Here is a 21,646-nt window from a genome sequence, read left to right as displayed (position 1 = left end):
TTCTAGAAGGCAGATTTCACATCTGATTTGTTTACCAAGACACCATCAATTCTTGGGAAACAACTGGTATTCTAATCAGCAAGCAGTATATTTGAATGAATTAGTGAATGGACGGATAAATGATAATTTGTGAGTCTACATGAGAAACAGCTTCTAGAAGCAAATCAGTTTGGAATATACTGGATAAAAGTAATTTAGTCAGGCTTCTTTTCATAATGAATACATGTTAGATCATTTCAAGAGGGGTCTATAGGGACAGATAATTTTGTTATATTTTTGAGGAAAATCTAAAGTAATAATTTCTGTGCAGTATACTAGAGGAAATCTTGGTGGACAAGATCTTAATAAAGAATAATTATAATAACAGTCAATATTTTATAAATAAACATTTGAAAGATCATTGTAAATAATACCAAGATATACAAATAAGTTGACTATTTTCTTGTATATTTGATTCTACTTCATTATACAAGCATTATTGTCCATATAAAATGTTTTAGAAGACACAAAATAAATAATTATCCAACACATTTTTCATCTTGACAAGAGAAATGATCCTGTACTTCATAAAATTAATCAAAATTACTTTTCTTCAGATTTGAACTTCCACTTTAGAATAAATATTGGAAAAATCATCCATGCTTATTTCACCTTCCCTGGAACAAAACAGGATAACTTTTCCCCTTTACTGTTTGGGTCCATCATTCTGTGCATAAAAACATAAGAGAAAAATGTGTTTGATAAAAATTTAGAATTTGGTGTCTCTTCCTATATTAATATTTTAGTAAATGATAACACAGAATTAATTTAGTATCATTGAAGTAGAGAATTGCCTTTAATTTTTAAGGAAAGCAAAATATGGAACAATAACTTATGCATGGTGAACACTGCTGTAAATTCTCAAGTCCTAAGAGAAACATGTTTATTACATGGCAGTTTTTACAACATTTAAGGATGATTGTGACACTAAAGGAGCTTTAGGTTCACAATATTGCAAGGGATTTACATGCAGTGTCCATGTTGAATGAAACTTTGATGTAAAATGTCTTACCCTTTGTAACCTTGTCACCTTTCTCAGGAGGCTTGAGAGTCGTCAAGGAACCATCAGTTTTGAATTCCTTTGAGTCTTTCACTTCCTTCCCATCTTTGACTTCTTTGTTATCCTTTGTCTCTTTCCCTTGTTCTTTTAGTTTGTTTTCTATCTCTGCTATTTTGCTTTCAGAGTTGAGCTCATCTGGCAGCTTAAACTCCGGCAATATTTCTTTCAAGAGATCCCAAACTTTGTCCATATATCCAGGGCTTAGAGAAAAAACATCAATAATAACTTTCAAAAGATACCTTTACACTTCATATCAATAAATTATTGACAATTTGCTATTTTATAAGAGTAATTTTAATCATTACATGAATTTTTAGTTCAAAATCCCCCACCATCATACATTCATTCATGCAACATACTTTTTCTGAGTACCGACTGTGTGCTGGGATTTGCTGACACTAAGAGACCAAATACAGTTTTACTCATCTCAAGGATCATTCAGTCCAGCAAGGGAAACAGGTATGTTGAAACCACGATGGGGGGAAAAAATGTCTATTTATGTGAGTAGCAGGTGGTCTACCATGCAAAAGGGAGACTTAATAGACATTTGTCTGAAAAGGAATAAAAAATAAGAAACAAGTGTGTCCTGCTACCACCTTCTACTAAGTACTCAGAACTAAAAGCTGAGAATGACTAGGTCTCTCTCCTTAAAATCCTGATCAAATAAAATCCAGTGTCACTTTGACCCTATCTTCTCTCCCTGCAGTAAATCATGTTTTCTCCATTTTCATCAATGCTTCCTCAGCAGAAGGCCTTAGAAAATCCCTCTGGAATACTGCCTAAGCCAGTCTCCTTGCTCCAGTCCTGCCATTTGTTGTATGGCTCTGAGCCATCTTCCAAAATCACAAATATGATATGGTCACCCTCTCATCTAAATTCCTCAATGATATGCTTTCCCTGTGAGGATACTGTGGAAATTTCTTAACAAGCCATAAAAGGGCTGAGTCTATGTGGCTCCTGCTTACCCCCACCCCAGACCCATTCATCTTCTAGAATACAGCAGCACATAATCCAGCCACACAGAATCAAGTGCTGCTCTAAGATCGCGCTATTCTCCCTCCCACTCCCTTGCTGTTCTTCCTTCTCTGAGTTGGTTTTCCCATCTCAAACAGCTTCATTAATTTCAATGCCTTTGATGGTAGCTTAAGTATTATGTTTGGGGGAATTAAACTACTTGTTTTTGATCTAATTCCAAAGACTGTTTTACACACATCTAGTGTGGCCTATAAAAATACTTTTCAAGTTACTCATTTATCACACACTTACTCTATGCAGTTACTCTGTGGCATTGTTCTAACCACATTAGGCATAAAATTTAGTAAGATAAAAAAAGAATCATTATTCCCTACTCTCATGGACCTTAACATCCAGTGAATGGATACAGCAGAGAGAGAGAGAGAGAGAGAGAGAGAGAGAGAGAGAGAGAGAATATAGCATGGAGTATAACTTCCATTATGAAAATGAACCAAAAGCAGATGGGATAGGGCATAAGTTGCTAAAGGAATAATTTAGGTTCAATGGTCAAGAAGGCTTTGTCTGAGGAGTTGATATTTATGGTAATTGAGACCCAAATTCTGTAACATATTCAGCAAAGCAGATATCTGATGGACAAGCATTCTAGGCAAAATAAAACAGAAAGAAAACAACATAAACAACAATGTCAGGAACCACAACTCAAGAAAAGACCCCAAGGGACAATGAGTTTGTAGCCAATGAATGGTTGCTAGGATGGAGATAAGGTCACGGAAGAGATAAGAGACTGTGTATGAGTCAGCATAGTGTGAGAACCAGGGTGAAGATTTGGAAACTTCATTCAAGTATCATAGCTAACCACTGAAAGGTTTAAAAGAAGGTGAGGGATATGATCTGACCATATGTGTGTGTATACACAGGCTATATATAGAGGGGGGGGGAATGTTTATTATGCTTTTTTTTTTAACTACTCTAGTTACCATGTAGAAAATTCACTAGAGGAGGTTAAAATAGACCCAGAGAGGCCAGCTCACCCTGTAGCTGTGGTGGTGAGCTGAACTGGGAGGGTAATAGTAAGACAGAAAAACAAAAAGATTCAGCCCAAGTAGAGAAGCTGCAGTGGGCAGAGCTCAGTGAAAGACTGCAAGTGAAAGGTGAGGAGATGAGTGATCAAGGAAGATTTCTAGAATTTTCTTTAGTTTGAGAACTAAGTGGATGACGGTGCAATGACCTCAGAAGAGGATGGTAGGAAAGGTACAGGTTTGGGAGACTGAGAATCTAGAGTTCCTTTCTGGATATTTTGAGTTTGAGATACACTTTTGACACCAATGTAAGCTATGTCATTTGGAAAGCTGTGTGCCAGTAAAGTCTACAGTTAAGAAAATACCAGGCCTGGATATAAAAACTTGAGAGTTATAAGCAAACTGTTCATTAAAGTCATGGGACAGGATCTCTGTTACAAACCATCATTTAGTGGTTGAGGAACTATTCAGGAAGGCTGGGAAAGACCAGCAAATAAGATAGGAGGAGAACGCAGGGTTATTATGGAAGCCAAGAAAATCAAGTGTTGCAAAAGAAGTTGTTCAAGGGAGTCAAATAAAGGGATGGTAAGTAAATGGGGGAGTGGGAAATATGACCACCAGATTAAACAGTGTTGAAGTCTTTGTTGACTTTACGAAAAGCCATTTCATTGGTATGACAGAGAGGAAGGAAAGTTCGATGAGAAGACAGTGGGAGGTAGGAGGATAGTGGAGTATATTGACCCTAACCCTACCCTAACCTCTCATTCATTTGACATTCTCTGAGAATAATCAGTGAGATAAACTCTGATTTGAAAAGAATAGGGTTCCCTGTGTGTCTGAGACTGGCTTGAGTATCTGAACTGCCCCCTAGTCCTCTTGGATTCCCCATATATTGCAGCTTTCAGTATATTTTATCTGTGCATTTAACCCCACTACACCTCAGCAACATTGATTTTGCAATTTAATTGAGTGTTAAGAGGTTGTAAATTTTACATGGTCACACAATTAGCAAATGAGAAAGTCAGGATTCAAAAAGATCTTTGTGAATCCCAAACACATGTTGTCATTTTTTTCTATCTAAAATATAAAAAATGCTATTCTATGAAGATGATATGTTCAAATGTCACCATGGAATGACAAATAAAACTTCTTGGACAATTTGACTTAAAGATGAGGTGGCAGAGTGCTGTATTCACAGATGGACCACCCATCAGATAGGCAAATGAGTAATCCCTCTATTTGAAATTGTCTGATTTCTAACATCTACTCTGATATGTCTTTAATTTTGTGCTTCAGTCATTACATGGAGAATTAGAATCAATTCCATTTTTTATTTTCAAAGATAAAACTTTACTATCTGTAAGGAAAAAAATAGGGAAAAGGTCAAAATTCACAAATAGAGTAGTGCCTGCCCTTGGTGGTGGTCCACATGGGAGAATAGGAGGAAGGAGTTTTCTGATGGAGTTGCTACAAACACACTTTCTCCCTTACTGATTTTCCTATGGGAAAAAAAATGTAGTCAATAAAAATTTGAAGTCTTGACACCCTACTTTTCCTTGACTTGCAGGAAACCATGAATAGGACTGCTTAATATTCCAATTCTTCTTATTAACAAAGACATCCTACTCCTGAACATGCTGTGGGCCTTTGCGCCTATTGTTTTCCTGTTTTTCATTCTCTTGCCTTCCTTTCTCTAACCTGCCACAGAAAATGCTAGAGGCTCAGGTCAAGTCAGAACCTTGTTCATAAAGCCTTACCTGACCCGTCCGTCCCCTGCCCTCTTGGCAGATGGTTTCTGTTCCCATGTTTCAATTTAAACATTTTTGGACAGTTTTTTTATATACTGTTTCATGACTTCTTTTTCTTTATATATATATATATATATATATAAACTTTTTAAGGTTATGGTATAATTGTAAGGTAGAATTAATGGTCTGGGTGAGTCTCACTTATTCTTCACTTGCTTTTATTCTCATTTATTCAACATGTTTCCAAAGGTTGATTATTAACTACCAAGCATCTTTCTAGATAATATTAAACAATATAATGAAAGTCATTAGAGATGGCAAAGGCATTTTGAATAATTATGTTTATACCATAATCTAACTACTTTTTTATGAGTAGATGCCTTTTCTTTCACCTATTAAATCTCAGTACACCATCCAGAGTACATCATATTATCTCCCATTTTACAGATGAGGAAACTGGTCTCTGAGAATTTATATTACTTGCAAGATTCTCATAGCTTGAAAGTGGAAGTATAAGAAGTTAACTCTCACTATACTGTTCTAACACCAAAGCTCATGTTTTTTTTTCCCTTTTATGTCACTTTCATAGACATTTTGTCAACAATTATAATTCATGTGGTATCTTTATATTATGAAAGTATATGAATGCCTTTAATATTCACCTACAATTTTACTCTTAGCATTCCATCAACACTAGAATTAAAATTTTAGAGCAGTTCATAGTCTTTCAATTTCATTCCCCTTCTACTTCTTTCACTAACATTGTCCACACTACATCAGAAAATCTTTTGGATATCAGAAAAGGGATTTGAAAAGGTGCCATTTTTTACTTCTCCCTAAGATACAAACAAAGATCAACTTTCTTTCAGGAAAATTATCCATCAAGGAGGGTCAACCGAAGACAAACACAACTAAAAAGCAGCAGATAACAGGCAAGTGCTCTGTCTTCCTTCTATTTTCCTAAAAGCAGAACTTAAATTTGCAAAGACAGAAAGTATCCTATCTCCTTACTCACTTGTCTACCAGAAAGAATATAAGTTAGCCCCTAAAGGTAACAGTGAACTTCATCTGCCTGAAGATGGTGTCAGAAGAATCTATGTTAACAACCATTATGTCCGTTCCAACTTTTATTTGCCGTTCACAGGTTACCACTGTGGAGACTGAAAGTCTTTCATTTTTCATATCATTTCTCTAAAAATTTACTGTTCTTTACTGATGATACGGATGCACTGAAATTCAAAAAAACCTCTTTTTTAAATATTTATTTTTTAGTTATAGGTGGACACATTTTATATTTATGTGGTGCTGAGGATCAAACCCAGTGCTTCACGCATGCCAGGTGAGCGATCTACCTCTGAGCCATAACCCCAGCCCCAAAACCACCTCTTTTAAAACTACTAATTCTTTGTTTTTCCCATTTATATGTGACACATCCATTCTTAGTAAACTTCTAGGTTTATTATTATTACTATATTATTGATGTGTCTTTTGTTATAGGGGTCAGTTTCAACTAAGAATCTGTAGGGGGTTATTCTTCTATACAATGAAGTAGAATTTACCCTGAAATACCCAATGAGTTTTATATAACATTGTAAATGTTATTCTCACATACGTAAAACAGAAACTTTCTTGAATTTTTTTAATGATTAAGAATATTTTAAATACATCTTGGGAAGAAAGAAAAAATAGATATGAGCGACTAAATAGTCAAACTTACTGAAGAGAAATGACTTCCGGTAACCACCCTGTGAGCGCATGAATAACTGTGAACTCTCCCAGTTCTCGCCTCTGTGCTATGTGAATGCTAAAAGAGAAAACACATCATGCAATACTTACCAAAATTTGGAACACAGAGGAATATATAAGAACTAGAATCACTAATAAACAGCAGCATAATAATCAACATAAGGGGGTCATAATGGTTATACATTATAGTACAAGAAAATATTGTCTCATCAGTTAGATGATTCATTAAAACCCTAAGTATGCCCCAATGGTAAAGTTCAAAATATATGTGAAAAACATGCATATAAGCTGTATTTTAAAAAGATCTAAAATTAATATTAATGCCATATACATAAAACTTTTATCTTATGAAATATATAACATAAAAAAATGCATAACTCATTCCATATTTTTAATATATGATTATATTGTTCTTTTGAGACTACAGCAGTGATTTTCATTGTTTCAATTCAATAAGTATTTTAAGTGGCCTATGAGAGTGTGTGTTAAGTCAGTCTCATCCATGGTAGGCCAAAATGGGCATCAGAAGTTCTTAATGAATTCCTTATATAACTGCAGAGAAACCAGACATCTGGTTAACCCTATAAAGAAGAGTGGACCTGCCAGTGTAACATAAAGTCAGTAATGTTTAACCAAATAACACTCTTCTCATTTGCTCTCTTTATTCATATATATTTTTTGAGGTGTTCATACTATTTACATTCATAAACAGAAATGGCATTCCTCCATTCCACTCAGGACTCACAGCCACAGTCCACTAAACATCAATAGTGGTGGCAATGGCACTCACCAACATCTGTGTCCTTTTCTTCAGAAAGGAATCCTGTCTCATTCGTATTTAGCAGTATTTATAGATTTCCATTGGTTTGTTGTATATGGATTATGAATTGCTATATGTCTACATATCTCAAATGATTTTATGTATATAGATACACAATATATATATATATATATATATATATATATATATAATAAAATCATTGAGAAAGAGAAAATACCACTGTAGTTATATATAAATATTTTTCTCAAAGATTTTGTGTGTATGTACACACAAAATCTTTGAGAAAGACAAAATGCCACTGTGGTCACACACACACACACACACACACACACCTGTTGATAAATTTCACAAAGTCTAGTCTGAACTCCTTTTTGTATGATTTTATTTATGAATCAACTGCAAACCTTATAGAAATAATGCTCTTTTCTTTACATGTTTCACATGGATATTTAAATAACTATTATGATTAGATTTTAAATGTAGAAAGCTAAACCTCATATGAAAATATCTCTATATAGCATAAAAAAAACCCTAAGAATTTATAGAAAAATATAAATTGTACCATGTAGGGCAGGTTTCCACTAGAAATCAACAAAATGTATTCCACTTAGCTTGGTCCTTTATTTTCAAGTTGGATTTGTTCATTTTATTTAAGTAATAATAACCCTGTTACTCACATTCCTATTACATGCTACTGAACTATTGCTTTAAGAAAGACAAAATGCATGGGAAAGGCAGCGGAGCACAACAGACACTAGTATGGCAATTTGTAAATCAATGGATGTGTAACTGATGTGATTCTGCAATCTGTGTATGGGGTGAAGGTGGGAGTTCATAACCCACTTGAATCAAAGTGTGGAATATGATATGTCAAGAAATTTGTAATGTTTTGAACAACCCACAATAAAAAATTAAAAAAAAAAAGAAAGACAAAATGCCACTCTAGTTACCCAGGTTGTGTACTTCACGCCTTCTGGTCTTGCCGTTCCAATTCTCAGAACTTCAAGTGAGGTCTGAGAATTAGAACCATTGGGAACATCATCATCCTTAATGATTATTGTCAAGTAAACATAGTTTCCACCAGTAAGAATCCTCAGTTAGTTTTCATCTATCATTTAAAAAAATCATTGAAATTAGGGCTGAATGCTGGGTAAAACAAATTCTCAAGAGAAAATTGAGGGTTAGTAAGAGAAAAGAGAGATGGAGAGGGTGGCAGCAGGAAGAACTGTTTTTGTTTTGTAGCCTCAGGAGACAAAAAAGAAGCTGAGCCAAAAGAAAATCCACACAAAGCAGACCTGGTTCTGACTGACACTGCTATGTTTATTACGGAAAGGGAGGGGGCTGTGCTTCAAGCAAATAGCTGACAGGGTCTGTAAAATATGTGGGTGTCTTCTATTGAATTCTGAGTTGCTATGACACGCTGCAGTAGGGTATGAGATCTAGGCTTGTGCAGTTCGTGTGAGGATTCTCCCACTGAGCAGTGATAAAAAGTCGCCATGCATTACCAGTTCAAGCTCCTATGTTCTTTTCTTTTTATTTTTTATTTTCTTTTATTTTCTTGATTTTTGCACTGCGAGTTGTATTGCTAGCACCAGGAGAGAATGATAGCTTGTCTATTGACTACAGCAGACATGCCTCATGATACGTTGGGCACTCAAGTCATATTGGCATAGAAGACACAAGCTGATTTGTAAGCATACTGAAGCAAATATGAGTAGTTCTTATCATGAACATTTTAAAAGGGGCCAATGTTACCAAAGCACAAGGAGCACATTGATATCATTCTGAAAAGTCCAGATTTTTCAAGTTGCATAAGATGTTGCTGCATGTACAGAACTTATAACTTTAACCAAATCCCAGTATATATTATTCAGTATTTAGATGAACTAATATTTCCCCCTACAAAACAATTTCTTTCTCCCATTAAATGGAAACTCTATTTTTCGCAATCTATTTTCCATTTATAGTAAGAGAGTCTGGAATCAAATAATTTTCAGTATTTTTCTTGAGGGAGTTTTGTGTGATAGCTGCCTACCCAAAACTTCAAATCAGTGGCTTTGGCACATTAGTTTTTATACATGAACGTTCACACTGTTGGGAAGGAAATCCTTTTTAAAAACTAAAGCAACTCAATACGGATGTACAGTTGCTCTTGTGTGCCTTTTTGTTTTTATATAAATGATGAATAATTTCTCACTACATACTCAACATTTGCCAGCTTGATGATGGCTTTAGACAACAGCATTGGCCAGAGTTCAAATTCACAGGTTGAAACTGGAAGCAATAGATTGTTATCTTCATCAAAAGGCATGATGTCATCAATAGTTATCTTTCTCCAGCAACCCTAAAATAAAGAAGGAAAGAATGCAACACTATCAGTGATTTATATTATTTTTCTCACATATTATCACACACTGCTGACATTGTTACTTACTGTTGTATAAATTTATGTCAGCATCTCACATTCAAAGACTGAGATACTGTTTTTTAGTAATATATTGGTGGGGCATTTTAGCTTATGATTTATTTAATTATAGCACATCCATATTAATATTGTCCTTATTTATGAGAGCTTGTGAACACATAGTGCAGTAATTTAAAATGTTTCAAACAGCAAAACCAAAACATTATACAACCAGGGATTAGTTTAGGCATAATTAATTTACTTTATATTGTCATAATGTAAATTCCTCAAATATAACTTTAATAATTATAGCTTATTCTGATATGTGCTCATTGATCTTATACTTTAATTCCCATGTTATACCTACTCGAAATTTTAAAAGGCTAATATTTTATCATGAAGTAAATTCTTATCTCATTTAATGAAATCAGTGTATATTTGCCTATATGCATATTACTTTCTAAACAAAATGATAACATTAATTATTTTGAACTTTTAGAGTTTTTTTTTTTAATTTTAGTTTCATGTGCTAACTTTTATTATGAACTTATTCCTCAAAATATTTTGCCCAGTTGTGTCAACCATTAAAATTTCCAAAATACACATAACACATGGTCTATTACCATTAATTACTTACAATCTAGTGGGGAGTGCACGTATGCCAACAACACAGAATATCATATGTTCAAAGTATTGTGGGACAGAAAGAGAAGTGCAACATTTGGAAGTATGGAAAATGAAGTGAGACTAGAATAAAGATTCATGAAAGCATGGTTTTCTCAGGTACATGTGAACAATATGATTAAAAAAATTCTAAAACATACAACACTCACCATCTTGAATTTCATGTTGCTTTATTTAGTGGTTCTATCTCTTTTACATTCTTCCTTAAGAAATTATGTAGAGTTAGCCAGGATCAAAGGCAGGGGTATGACACCTGCCTTCTAATTTCAAATGAACTGACCAATAAGAATTTACAGAGAAATAAGCAAGATGCAAGAGGACACTATGTGATTGACACCTATTTAAGGCAACTAGAAAAGGCAAATTTATGCAGATAGTAAGAGGTTGCTAGTGGCTAGGACAGGGGAGAAGAATGGAACATTATTTGTAATGAATAGAGAATTTCTGCTTGGGATGATGCAATTTCTAGAAATAGGTAGTGGTGATGGTTGCACAACAGTTAAAAATACTTAATGCCGCTGAATGGTTCACTTAAATGATTAGAATATTAAATTTTACATTATGTTTATTTTACCATAATAAAAAAGCAGATTGGTGTTCCCTTCCTACACTTCAATTTTAAAGACAATTTTTAAAGGGTTCAGGATTCCTATAAAGGAAAAGTTTTAAGCAACTATGAGATATTAATCTAGATCAATTCAACAAAGAACACCTGCTCACAGATGATCAAAGGTAACATTTTTCTGTTAAGAATGCTTTTATTATTAAACACTACTGAACAGTGCATTTAAATGAATAAAGTATACAGCATGTGAATTGTCTCTCAAGAAATCTATTTTTAAAAAGCACAGGAATAGATATTTAGCATTAACATATTTTTAAAGTATGATTTACTAGACCTATAGATATTTTCATAGTAATATTTTTGATCTACTGATATTACACATTGCTTCCTTAAAGTATAACAAATTAAATTGTGCAGATTTAATTTAAATATGCATATAAGTGACATATTTAAGAAAACTAGACCAGAAGGGAACTGTGTAGAGGGGCCAAAAATTGTGGTAAAGTATCTACATTCCAATTTATGTAGTAAAATGTTAATATTAGTATGATATGTCAAGATCATTGTATTGTCTTGAGCAACTAATAAAAAATGTTAATATTAGTTGAATGTCATAAGCTATACATATATATTTTTTTAATTCCTAGGGAACCATTGGAAAACAACGTGCAAAGAGATACTCTGAAAGCACTATGATTATATAGGTAATTCAAAAAGGAATCCTAAAGAACATTCAAGAATTGGGTTGGAGGATTCAAAAATGGCTAAAGAATCCAAAAGTGCAAATTTAAAAATAAGAAAAGTCATAAGCAGATAATAAAGTGGTAGACATATCACGATCTATAAATAAAATACAAGAGTAACTTGAGTATACTTATCAAAATTAACAATTTGCATTTTCTTAACAAAATAATTCCACATGTACGAATCCTAGAAAAAAAAAATCCATATAAATGGGCAAAACATATATACATAAAAATGCTCTTTTAGAGCCTTGTTTGTATTGGTAAAACACTGATTATAACCTATCAATTATATTAATGTAGCAAAATGCATTTACTTATTTATATATCCCTAGAGTCGATTACAATATACATCAGAATATATCAGCATAGAAATGCCCACGGCTAGAAAAAAGAATCGTTTGCAGAACAATAAGTATTGTATGAACTTACTGCTATAAATTACATATAATACATTTATGTAAGTTTATAAGAATAGAGGAAAGCTCAGGAGGGTTTAGGTGAAATTGTTGACTGATTGTCTGAGTAGGATAAAATTACAGGGAACTCTCTTTTCCTGCCTTGAACATGTTAATAGTTTTTGAATTTGCTTTACTAAAAGTATGTATAATCATAATAATTAAACATTAATATAGCATTTTCTTTTTGAAAGATAGTAATTGATAGAAAAATAATTTGTCCTACCTTGAAAACACTGTTCCTCAAATTTAATAAACACCAATGTCACTGAGAGTTGATTTAAAGAGCAGCATTCAGGTTGTTCCACCAGAGGGACTTGGGAGGTCAGAGGTGAGACATGGGAGGCAGGAGTTTATGAAGCACCAGAAGTACTGTAGGTGCTGAGAGTTTTTTGTATCCCCAGTTTAAGGATCCTTGAATTCTACAACTATATTGTGCTTAGCATAAGGGTCAATGAGAAATAAGAGCTAACCCATTTTCATATGAACATATTGATAGCAACTGAGAAAAATTATGTCAATGTCTCTTTTTTCCTGTTTATCAGAGACAAATGAAAGCATAGAGAAGTTCAGAGAAAAGCCACCGACAGCAATTGGTCTTCCTTCCAAGTAGAGAGGAAAGGGCTTCAGGGAACCAAAAGATGCTCATGCTCACTAGGAAAGTAACTGGTACGATGCTATGTGCCCTCCACATCATTATCAATGACAGTGGAAGAAGAGAGGAAACTGATCTCTCTTTTATGACCCTGTTCCTACGGCTGCTCAATACAATTTTTATCTGGCTGATGTCAAAGAACTTATTGTAATTTTCTTAGAATCCAAATTGGAAATAATGGAATTCTTTTATGGAAAAATGACATTCTGGTGTGAAAGTCAGAATTTTGAATGTCATGAAGAGAGGCCCTGCAAGATTGCTTTACCCCAATGAAGACATAAAGGCAAACACTTCAGGAGAACACAGGAAAGGGGAAGAAGAAATTCTGTAACAAGACAAGCAAGGAAAATCTATCCCCAAGAAGAAAAAAGTAAAAAGGTAGGAAAGCATCAAGAAGGTGAAGAATAGTGAATGGGAGACGTCTAATGAGGGACCAGGAAGACACCTGATTTAGTCTGACTGCTACAGTCCTAGCCCTGTAGAGCTGAGACAGACCTAAAGAGGTGGGCTAAATGACTGGATCAGACTGAGATTTCCAAAGTGGACTAAATATTTTTTCCCAACCTTATATTTCAACATGAAAGCATCATAAATTTTAATGCACATGAACTTGAACTTACCATCCAGTAAAGTTTCACAACATACTTTCCATAGCTATTGAACAAAGGCATATGACCCTTCACAGCCTTGCATAGGGAAAAGATATGTTCCCAGGGTTTCCAGAGGAGAAGAGGAGGTTCCCCTGGAGTTCCTTTAAAATAATTGCTCAAAATCCCTCCATTGAATATCTTCCACACTGCATAGATTTCACTGATAATCCACCTCATCAGCTGGGAACAAACAACATTCATGTTATTTGGCTACTTTTCAAAGATAGATACTGAATTTAGAAGGAAATGCAGTAAAAAAAAAAATTACTTCAATAGTGATATTAAAAGTCATTCCACATTTTGATTTTTCACCTACAAAATAAAATCATAAGTCTTGCTTTTCTTTTTAGGAAATACAGTTACATTACAAACTAATATCTAATAAAACAGACCTCCATTTGACATTGACATTTGTTCAGCTCTATGTGTGTGTGAAAGTGAGAGATTGAATTTATCTGAGAGAACTAAAGGCTTTAACAAATAAGTGAGATAAGATAGTAGATTTTTCATGTTCTCAACACACACAACAATATGTGGGATGATGGATATATTAATTTTCTTGTTGATGGATGTTCTATATTGTATACGTATATCAAATCATCAAATTGTATACCATAAAGACTTATGATTTTTTAATTGTTAGCTATAGCTAAGTATACTTTGAAGTATACTTCAAAAAGTTGAAAAAATACAATTCTCAATTATAGAAAAACTGAAAGGTGGGAAAGGTAGACTTGCAATTGACTTCCTGAAAGGTCTTCTGCAAGGAGACTTCAGACAATGTTTCCCTACATACCTCGCTGCAGAGCAAATGCTCATTTGCTGAAAACAAGTCAAACATAATTTCATTTTTCACAACTACTGGAACCTGAAATAAAAAATATATGTATAGATATTACTCCATAAAAAAACACACACAAAGGAAACACAACCTAATGAAATAGGCCCAAGCTGATCTCATTTCTTTCAAACAAAAGAGAAAAAACACATAAGCACTTTATTCCCTAAGATAATCCTTAGAGCTATAAGTGACATTAATTCAATGTAACACTGATAAAACAGAGTATTTTAATATGCAAATAAAATATTACAATATATTATATATTCAGATAAACTTAACATGCATACACACAGAGAGAGTTTAAAAAGTGATTTGAAATTTAAATTAACCACTCAAGTAAAACCTGAAGCTTAGTTAACATCTGGTAGCTGGAAAAATATCTTCATCTTGCATGAAAAATATTAGCTCTGAAAGTTTTTTAAAATCTTGTCCACCTTTAAATTCTATCACATTTTAAAATAAATTTGATGGTCATTATTTAATTGGGGTAACTTATAAAACAATAAAATAGGAAAATATTGCTTATAACATTTTAAATGAGTTATAATTCACATTAAAGCTTATATAGTTAACATTACAAATTAAAATGCAGATGGTCTTGATTATAAAATCAGATTTTTATGGAAGGTAATGTGATCTTTTATCTTCAATCACTTATACAACTAGTATCTTTAAAAAGTCAAAAAATGATTTTTTTATGTTTGAGAAAAATTTACCTAAATCTATTTTGAAGATATGGATTGATTCTTCTAATCATAAATCATAAACACAGTTTTTTGTAGTTTGACTATGTTGGAATGCTCCTAAAATACCTAAGCTTTCCAGCAAGTACCAATGTGCAGTGAACGTGATTACAGATAAGATATTAGATACTTAAATTTTGAAGCATTAGACATAATAGTCACCTGCCGACAGAATAAAAATGGGCACTGACATCATAAAAGATAACAGATATTAAGCAAAAGTCTCTCCAGTGGCATTACAGTGTCTCTATTCCCTCCACCTGTACTGGGGTGAGAGAAATCTTTAAGATGTTTCACAGTGCTCAACATGATCAGTGCTCAAGGGTCTGGATCACTGACTTCTAGTGCTAAAAAATAAGCACATCTGATCAGTCACTCTGTGATCACAGCTTACTAATTAATTCTCTTGGTTGGAATGACCTTTGTCAACCCTGTTACCTTAAAGCCAGGATTTAAAGATCTTAGTAACATAACTTCTGACTTCAATCAAGTCCTTTGATTTTGTCTTTTGCTTAGAGAGTTCTGTGGTATGTTCTGTATTGTTTTAAATGTGGGTTGCAATTATTTAGTGATTCATGAAATCAGCTTAGGGGAACAGGATTGCAGAGGAGAGAGAGGATAAAATAGAATATATCTTATATAAGAAGATTGTTATTGCCTTGTGAAATTTTTTTTTTTTTAACAGCCTGTCTGGTTTAATGAAAACATTAAAGGGCTTGACTATAAAAGGAGGTTCCGTAAAATCCTTGGGAAATAGCTAGAAGCAGATGGATTCCCCTTCAGAGACCATAATTCCACAGGCTGTGTCGCCTTGTGAAATTTTTGTTTCAACTTTATATATATGTACATTTAAGGAGCATCAATATTAAAGATAAAAGGTAGGTATCACTGTAGATAAGGACAATGAGGCTTGAACGCCACTATTCTAAAACATTTCCTACTTAGCCAGACTTTCATTTCTCCCTGATCTGGCCCACATTCCAGATAATGGATCAAGATGAGTCGTGCAGAGGGAGTCCATGTAGAGAGGCACAGAGAGGCGCAAGCACTGTGATACAGTGGTAGAAGTTCCATCCACAATGAGTGTATTTTTTTCATTACCAATGTATCTCTCAGAACTAAGAGCTCTTTCACAAAATTTTTATAAGTATTCGAATTTATAAAATTCTCACAAAAGTAAGCCATGAATATATAATAATTATATGATATACTATATAATTATTAATATTACTACTAATATACTATTTTTTGGGGGGGGACCAGGGATTGAACTCAGGGTCACTCAAACACTGAGCCACATCCCCAACCCTATTTTGTGTCTTTATTTAGAGACAGGCTTTTTGCTGAGGCTAGCTTTGAACTTGTGATCCTTCTGCCTCAGCCTCCCAAGCCGCTGGGATTACAGGCATGCATCACTAAACTCAGCTAATTACTATTAATATCAGTATCAACTGTGTTATATTGACATCACAGAATTTATCTTCTTCACGTCAGTGTTATCTAATGTTAACAATGATTTAAAAGCATGCCTTGTATATATTTGACTTGTTTTATTTAAAATGTCTTACAAGGCATTGAACACATTTTGATGAGCTAGGATGTGCCTTTTTATTTTCTTGTTTTAATAATTATTTAAAATTTGCATATATCCAGTTTTGTCAATTAGTATTGTAGATAAATGATATTGCATTAGTATCACTGCCAGTGGAGGCTAGAACTTTTAGGAATAAAATGGCTTTGTGTAGAGACAGAGATACAACAGATTCTGAAAATGTACAGAATCAGCTCCACTACAACCATTTGGTTAGGACAGAATAATTTATCTACTGGTTTTCTATGCATTAAATGAAAATGATATGAGATTCTACAAGGAAAAAACGCATTAGTGATTACTAAACCCCTGGAAACAAACCAAAAAAATACACTCAAACTAACATAGCTATTAAGAAGTTAGATTAGTGTGTTTTAAAGTATCTAAGTGCTGTTTAAAATGAAGGTTTCTCAGATGATGTCCCAGTCAATATGATTCAAGTGGGTGAGCACGGAGTCCAGAAATGAAGTGGCCTTTGGAAAATGCTTACAGAATCCCTGCAATAGAGGAATCCAAATGCAAGCCTTCTGGACTGGAAAATTAATGCTAATTAACACTACAGGAAGCAGACCTCCATGCCATGTGAGTTTGTGCTACGCAAAAGTAAGAAGAAAATCTGTGCATCAGAAATGAAGGAATACTTCACATAACATCTAAGCAATCACCTGTCATTTTGGAGAGAAGTAGAAAACTCCTGTCTCTCAAGTAATTTCTTAGAAATCAGCACAAAAACATATTAAACTATACTGATAAACTTAAATTTCTAGTTTAAATCCCCCAAACAATTATTTTTCTTCTTATTCTATGCCACAGGAAAAAATTCCTCTAAGTTGTTTAAATATAGCATTTTTTTTATCATGTGGATATTGTATTCCTGTAGTTAATAAATATTTTGTTTAAGAATAAAAATAAAAATATTTCTTACCCGACTCATTATAAAATCTTGTGGCCTTTTCCAGGAATGGATTTTCAATGATGGTGGTAATTCAATCTTTCCTTCAGGGTCTTCAAACAAATGCTATATGAAAATATAAATCAAGTTTTTTTTCATGAGGTTTTATTAAAATAAAAACAACTCAATCTTGATAAAAAAACAAGTAAGTATATAGATTTGATCAACAATTAAGGATATATAAAGTAATTTGCATGTTTATTCTCAGAGCAAGTTCGTGGAATATTTGGAGGATTTAATAATTCTGTATATCACTGACAGAACATTGATCCCTGAGCAGCAGTTTGATTGTAGAGACAGCAGCTCAAACAAGCACAAAGTGCTCTGGAATATAAATTAGATATGGTGGGAAGATTATTTTGAATGAGCCAGATATGGACAAACTTTCCACTGAAAATATTTTTATTTTACTTGAGAAGGACTGAAACTATTTACTTAGTTGTCAGCTGCAGGAAACATAAATAAGATTATATGAGGGCTGGGGTTGTAGCTCGGTGGTAGAGGTCTGGCTTTACACCTGCGAGACTCTGGGTTTGGTCCTCAGCACCACATAACAATATATGAATAAAATAAAGGTATTGTGCCCAACTACACCTAAAAATAAATATTTAAAAAAAGATTATATGAAACTTCAACCTTTGACTTGACTTTTGATTATTAGTTATTATAATTAATCTTGTTCCTTTGAGAGAATGACTTTATATAGAGTGCAGCTGTATGAAATAATGCAAATAGTTCTTGAATTCTCATTATCCAATTTCTCCAATAGTAACACTTTGCAAAATTGTGTAGTATAGTATCATAACCAAGACGTTGACCTTGACACAGTCAAGTCCTAGAACAGCTTCATTGCCACAAAGATCCTTCCTATGCCTTATATAGCTACACCTACCTTCCCCCTTTGTAACCTATGTTTCATCTTTAACGCATGGAAAACAGTTTGCCCCACTATTGTGTAGATAGAATCATAAAGCATGAACTCTTTTGGATTGGCTTGTTCCCCCTCTCATCACAATGACCTACAGATTGATCAGAAATGTTGCATGCATTAACAGTGTATTCTTGTTTGTTGCTGACTAATATGTCACAGCATAGGCATTTATTTGTTTATCACATAGGTTATTTGGGCTGTTTATTGGCTACTACCAGTAAAGTTTCTATAGACTTTCATGTGCAGATTACACATTTTTGTGAACTTAAACTTCTATTTATCTGGGATAAATATCCAACAATACAATTAGTTCATTAATATTTTAATCCTATCTGTAGAAAGATATTCATATGTCAATTCTCCAATCCTTGCAGTATAGTAAGCTAGATATACTTCAGGTAGCTACTATGTAAAAAAAGTTCTCAGAGCTCAGAAGGTACTGGGGAAAATGGATTCTTTCAAGAAACAACATGAAAAGTGCTAGAATTAAGAATAAAACACTTAAGGAATATCAGCATGGGAAGAAAAGGCAACTGTATTTCACCTAATAAGGGTAGGGACAGATGAACTGCTTTGTGGTTTCCTTAGTAATCCTATTTTTACCCTAAGACTGGTGTGACCTAAGAAATGGACTAAATTTGAAGACATTGACTGTTCACTTGACAAAATAAGTACATATGCTTATCTGGAACATTTGGCTTATTGCCAACTTTAAGATGCAGGACAAATTTGAAGAAAAATCAGGACACTTCAATATCTAGCCAAAGGGCCCGCAGAAAGAGTCTTAGAAAAACTGAGGTTTCTCAAAGGACTTACAGACTTCTGGGTTTCCCCTCACTTTGATTGGTTTTCCTTTTTTCTTACAAATATTAACTTAGTTATTTTAAAGTACTCTCTATCTGGCAGTCAAAGCCACCTGTGGCTCAGTTTCTATTATCTGATTTTTCCTGTTGGTTTTCAGCTACTTGGTTCTTTTTTCTTCATGCTTGGTTATTTTTGATTGAATAATATTTACTGGGTATAAAAATGAATAGAGTCCCTCAAAAATGATACTTTCTTCCAGAGAGGAGGATTTTATTTCCTTTGGGCAGGTAGAATATAAGATGAATTTGACCCAGTTAATACCTGTTCTCAGAATTGGTAAAGCAACATAGTACCTATTTTGGGGTCTGATGTTCAGCCCCATGACTCATATATGCTGCCCCCAAATGAAACAGACATCAACTCTCCAGCATACTTACTATTGCTCCATTCTTTATGCTTCCACCCTGAAAAGTGTTCTAAAAGACTTGACCTTGCTTTAATAACACTATTAAAAAGAGCGTACTATAGGGATACTGCTACATCAATGTTCATAGCAGCACAATTCACTATAGCTAGACTGTGGAACCAAATTAGATGCCCTTCAATAGATGAATGGATTAAAAAATGTGGCATTTATACACGATGGAGTATTACTCAGCACTAAAAAATGACAAAATCATGGAATTTGCAGGGAAATGGATGGCATTAGAGCAGATTATGCTAAGTGAAGCTAGCCAATCCCTAAAAAACAAATGCCAAATGTCTTCTTTGATATAAGGAGAGCAACTAAAAACAGAGCAGGGAGGAAGAGCATGAGAAAAAGATCAACATTAAACAGGGATGAGAGGTGGGAGGGAAAGGGAGAGAGAAGGGAAACTGCATGGAAATGGAAGGAGACCCTCATTGTTATACAAAATTACATATAAGAGGATGTGAGGGGAAAGGGAAAAAAATCAAGGGAGAGAAATGAATTACAGTAGATGGGGTAGAGAGAGAAGATGGGAGGGGAGGGGAGGGGGGATAGTAGAGTATAGGAAAGATAGCAGAATACAACAGTCACTAGTATGGCAATATGTAAAAACGTGGATGTGTAACCGATGTGATTCTGCAATCTGTATACGGGGTAAAAATGGGAGTTCATAACCCACTTGAATCAAATGTTTGAAATATGATATGTCAAGAGCTTTGTAATGTTTTGAACAACCAATAAAAAAAAAACTCAAAAAAAAAAAAAATCCCAGAACTCGATACCAGACCTTTCAGAGATCCACAAGCCATTGATGAACACAAGTAATTTTTGTACCCTATGTCAAAGTTTTCAGGCACTGCTTGCTCTCCCCTTCATATTATTTCTCTGAACCTGGAATGACTCATCATTAGGTCTTTTCCACAAGTTCTTTTCCAGAGCTCGATTGCTCAACTAAGGATTTTCATACTCTATGATGTAAATTCTGAAAGCAACAGCCAACACACACACACACACACACACACACACACACACACTCCCCATAAGTTGTGAACTGATGCTAAAAATACATAGAACAGTTTACATTTGAATTGAGAGTTTCAGAGACCTTTTGCTTCTGCAAGTTCCACAATGACTTTAGGTATGGTACAAAGAATGCATACCCACACAAATTGCTAATTTGGAAATTGTTCTGCAGGTGCAATAGAGCCAGCAATTAGATACATTTAATAAATATCCTTTGTGAAAAAAAATTTACTGACATGAATCATGCAGTTTTTGCTTCTACCTTTTCTGAATAAAATTTAAAAGTTAATATTGACCACTTTAGAATTATCTATGCAAATGAAAATATGATAATTCAATCTAGCCATTTTGGCAATTTTGTTTGTGTTTTGAAATTTTTTTGTTTTACAGATATTTTTTAATGAATTGCCTCACCTAATAACCAAGTCATATTTTAGATATAATCCAGACCTACAGAAATCTTTAGTAATTGAATATAAATTTTTTAGACCTTTTTTTTTAGTTGTAGATGGGCACAATATTTTTATTTTATTTATTTATGTGGTGCTGAGGATTGAACCCAGTGCCTCATGCATGTGAGACAAGTGCTCTACCACTGAGCAACAACCTCAGCCTGAATATAAATTTTTAAATAGACAAAATAACCTAAATTCATATGGTTGGAAAATTGAGAAACTCCACATAGCCCCAACCTCAGGAACACATCATGCTTATAAGACTAAAAGTAAACAACGAACAGTTCAGATCCAGGTATTAGGAGGGGAT

General features: G+C 33.9%; 1 protein-coding gene across 6 annotated transcripts in view; it reads right to left on the bottom strand.

The window, feature by feature from the left end:
- The window catches only part of Adgb (androglobin), a 170,528-nt gene that overhangs the window by 130,871 nt on the left and 18,011 nt on the right, over window positions 1-21,646 (bottom strand). For all 6 annotated transcript variants that reach the window (XM_046427449.2, XM_046427450.2, XM_046427451.2 and 3 more), the window contains exons 3-8: window positions 17,628-17,720; window positions 14,324-14,395; window positions 13,498-13,707; window positions 9,573-9,712; window positions 6,559-6,645; window positions 1,052-1,299 (exon numbers count right to left, since the gene is read on the bottom strand). In XM_046427449.2, the coding sequence (XP_046283405.1) occupies window positions 1,052-1,299; window positions 6,559-6,645; window positions 9,573-9,712; window positions 13,498-13,707; window positions 14,324-14,395; window positions 17,628-17,720 (850 nt within the window). The remainder of the gene's footprint in view (window positions 1-1,051; window positions 1,300-6,558; window positions 6,646-9,572; window positions 9,713-13,497; window positions 13,708-14,323; window positions 14,396-17,627; window positions 17,721-21,646) is intronic.

The sequence above is a fragment of the Marmota monax genome, unplaced genomic scaffold, assembly GCF_021218885.2.
Source record: "Marmota monax isolate L192 unplaced genomic scaffold, Marmota_monax_Labrador192_F-V1.1 WCK01_AAM20220418_F8-fsc00114, whole genome shotgun sequence".
Taxonomy (NCBI): domain Eukaryota; kingdom Metazoa; phylum Chordata; class Mammalia; order Rodentia; family Sciuridae; genus Marmota; species Marmota monax.
The sequence above is the reverse complement of the archived record's forward strand: the minus strand, read 5'-3'. Positions and strand labels throughout refer to the sequence as shown.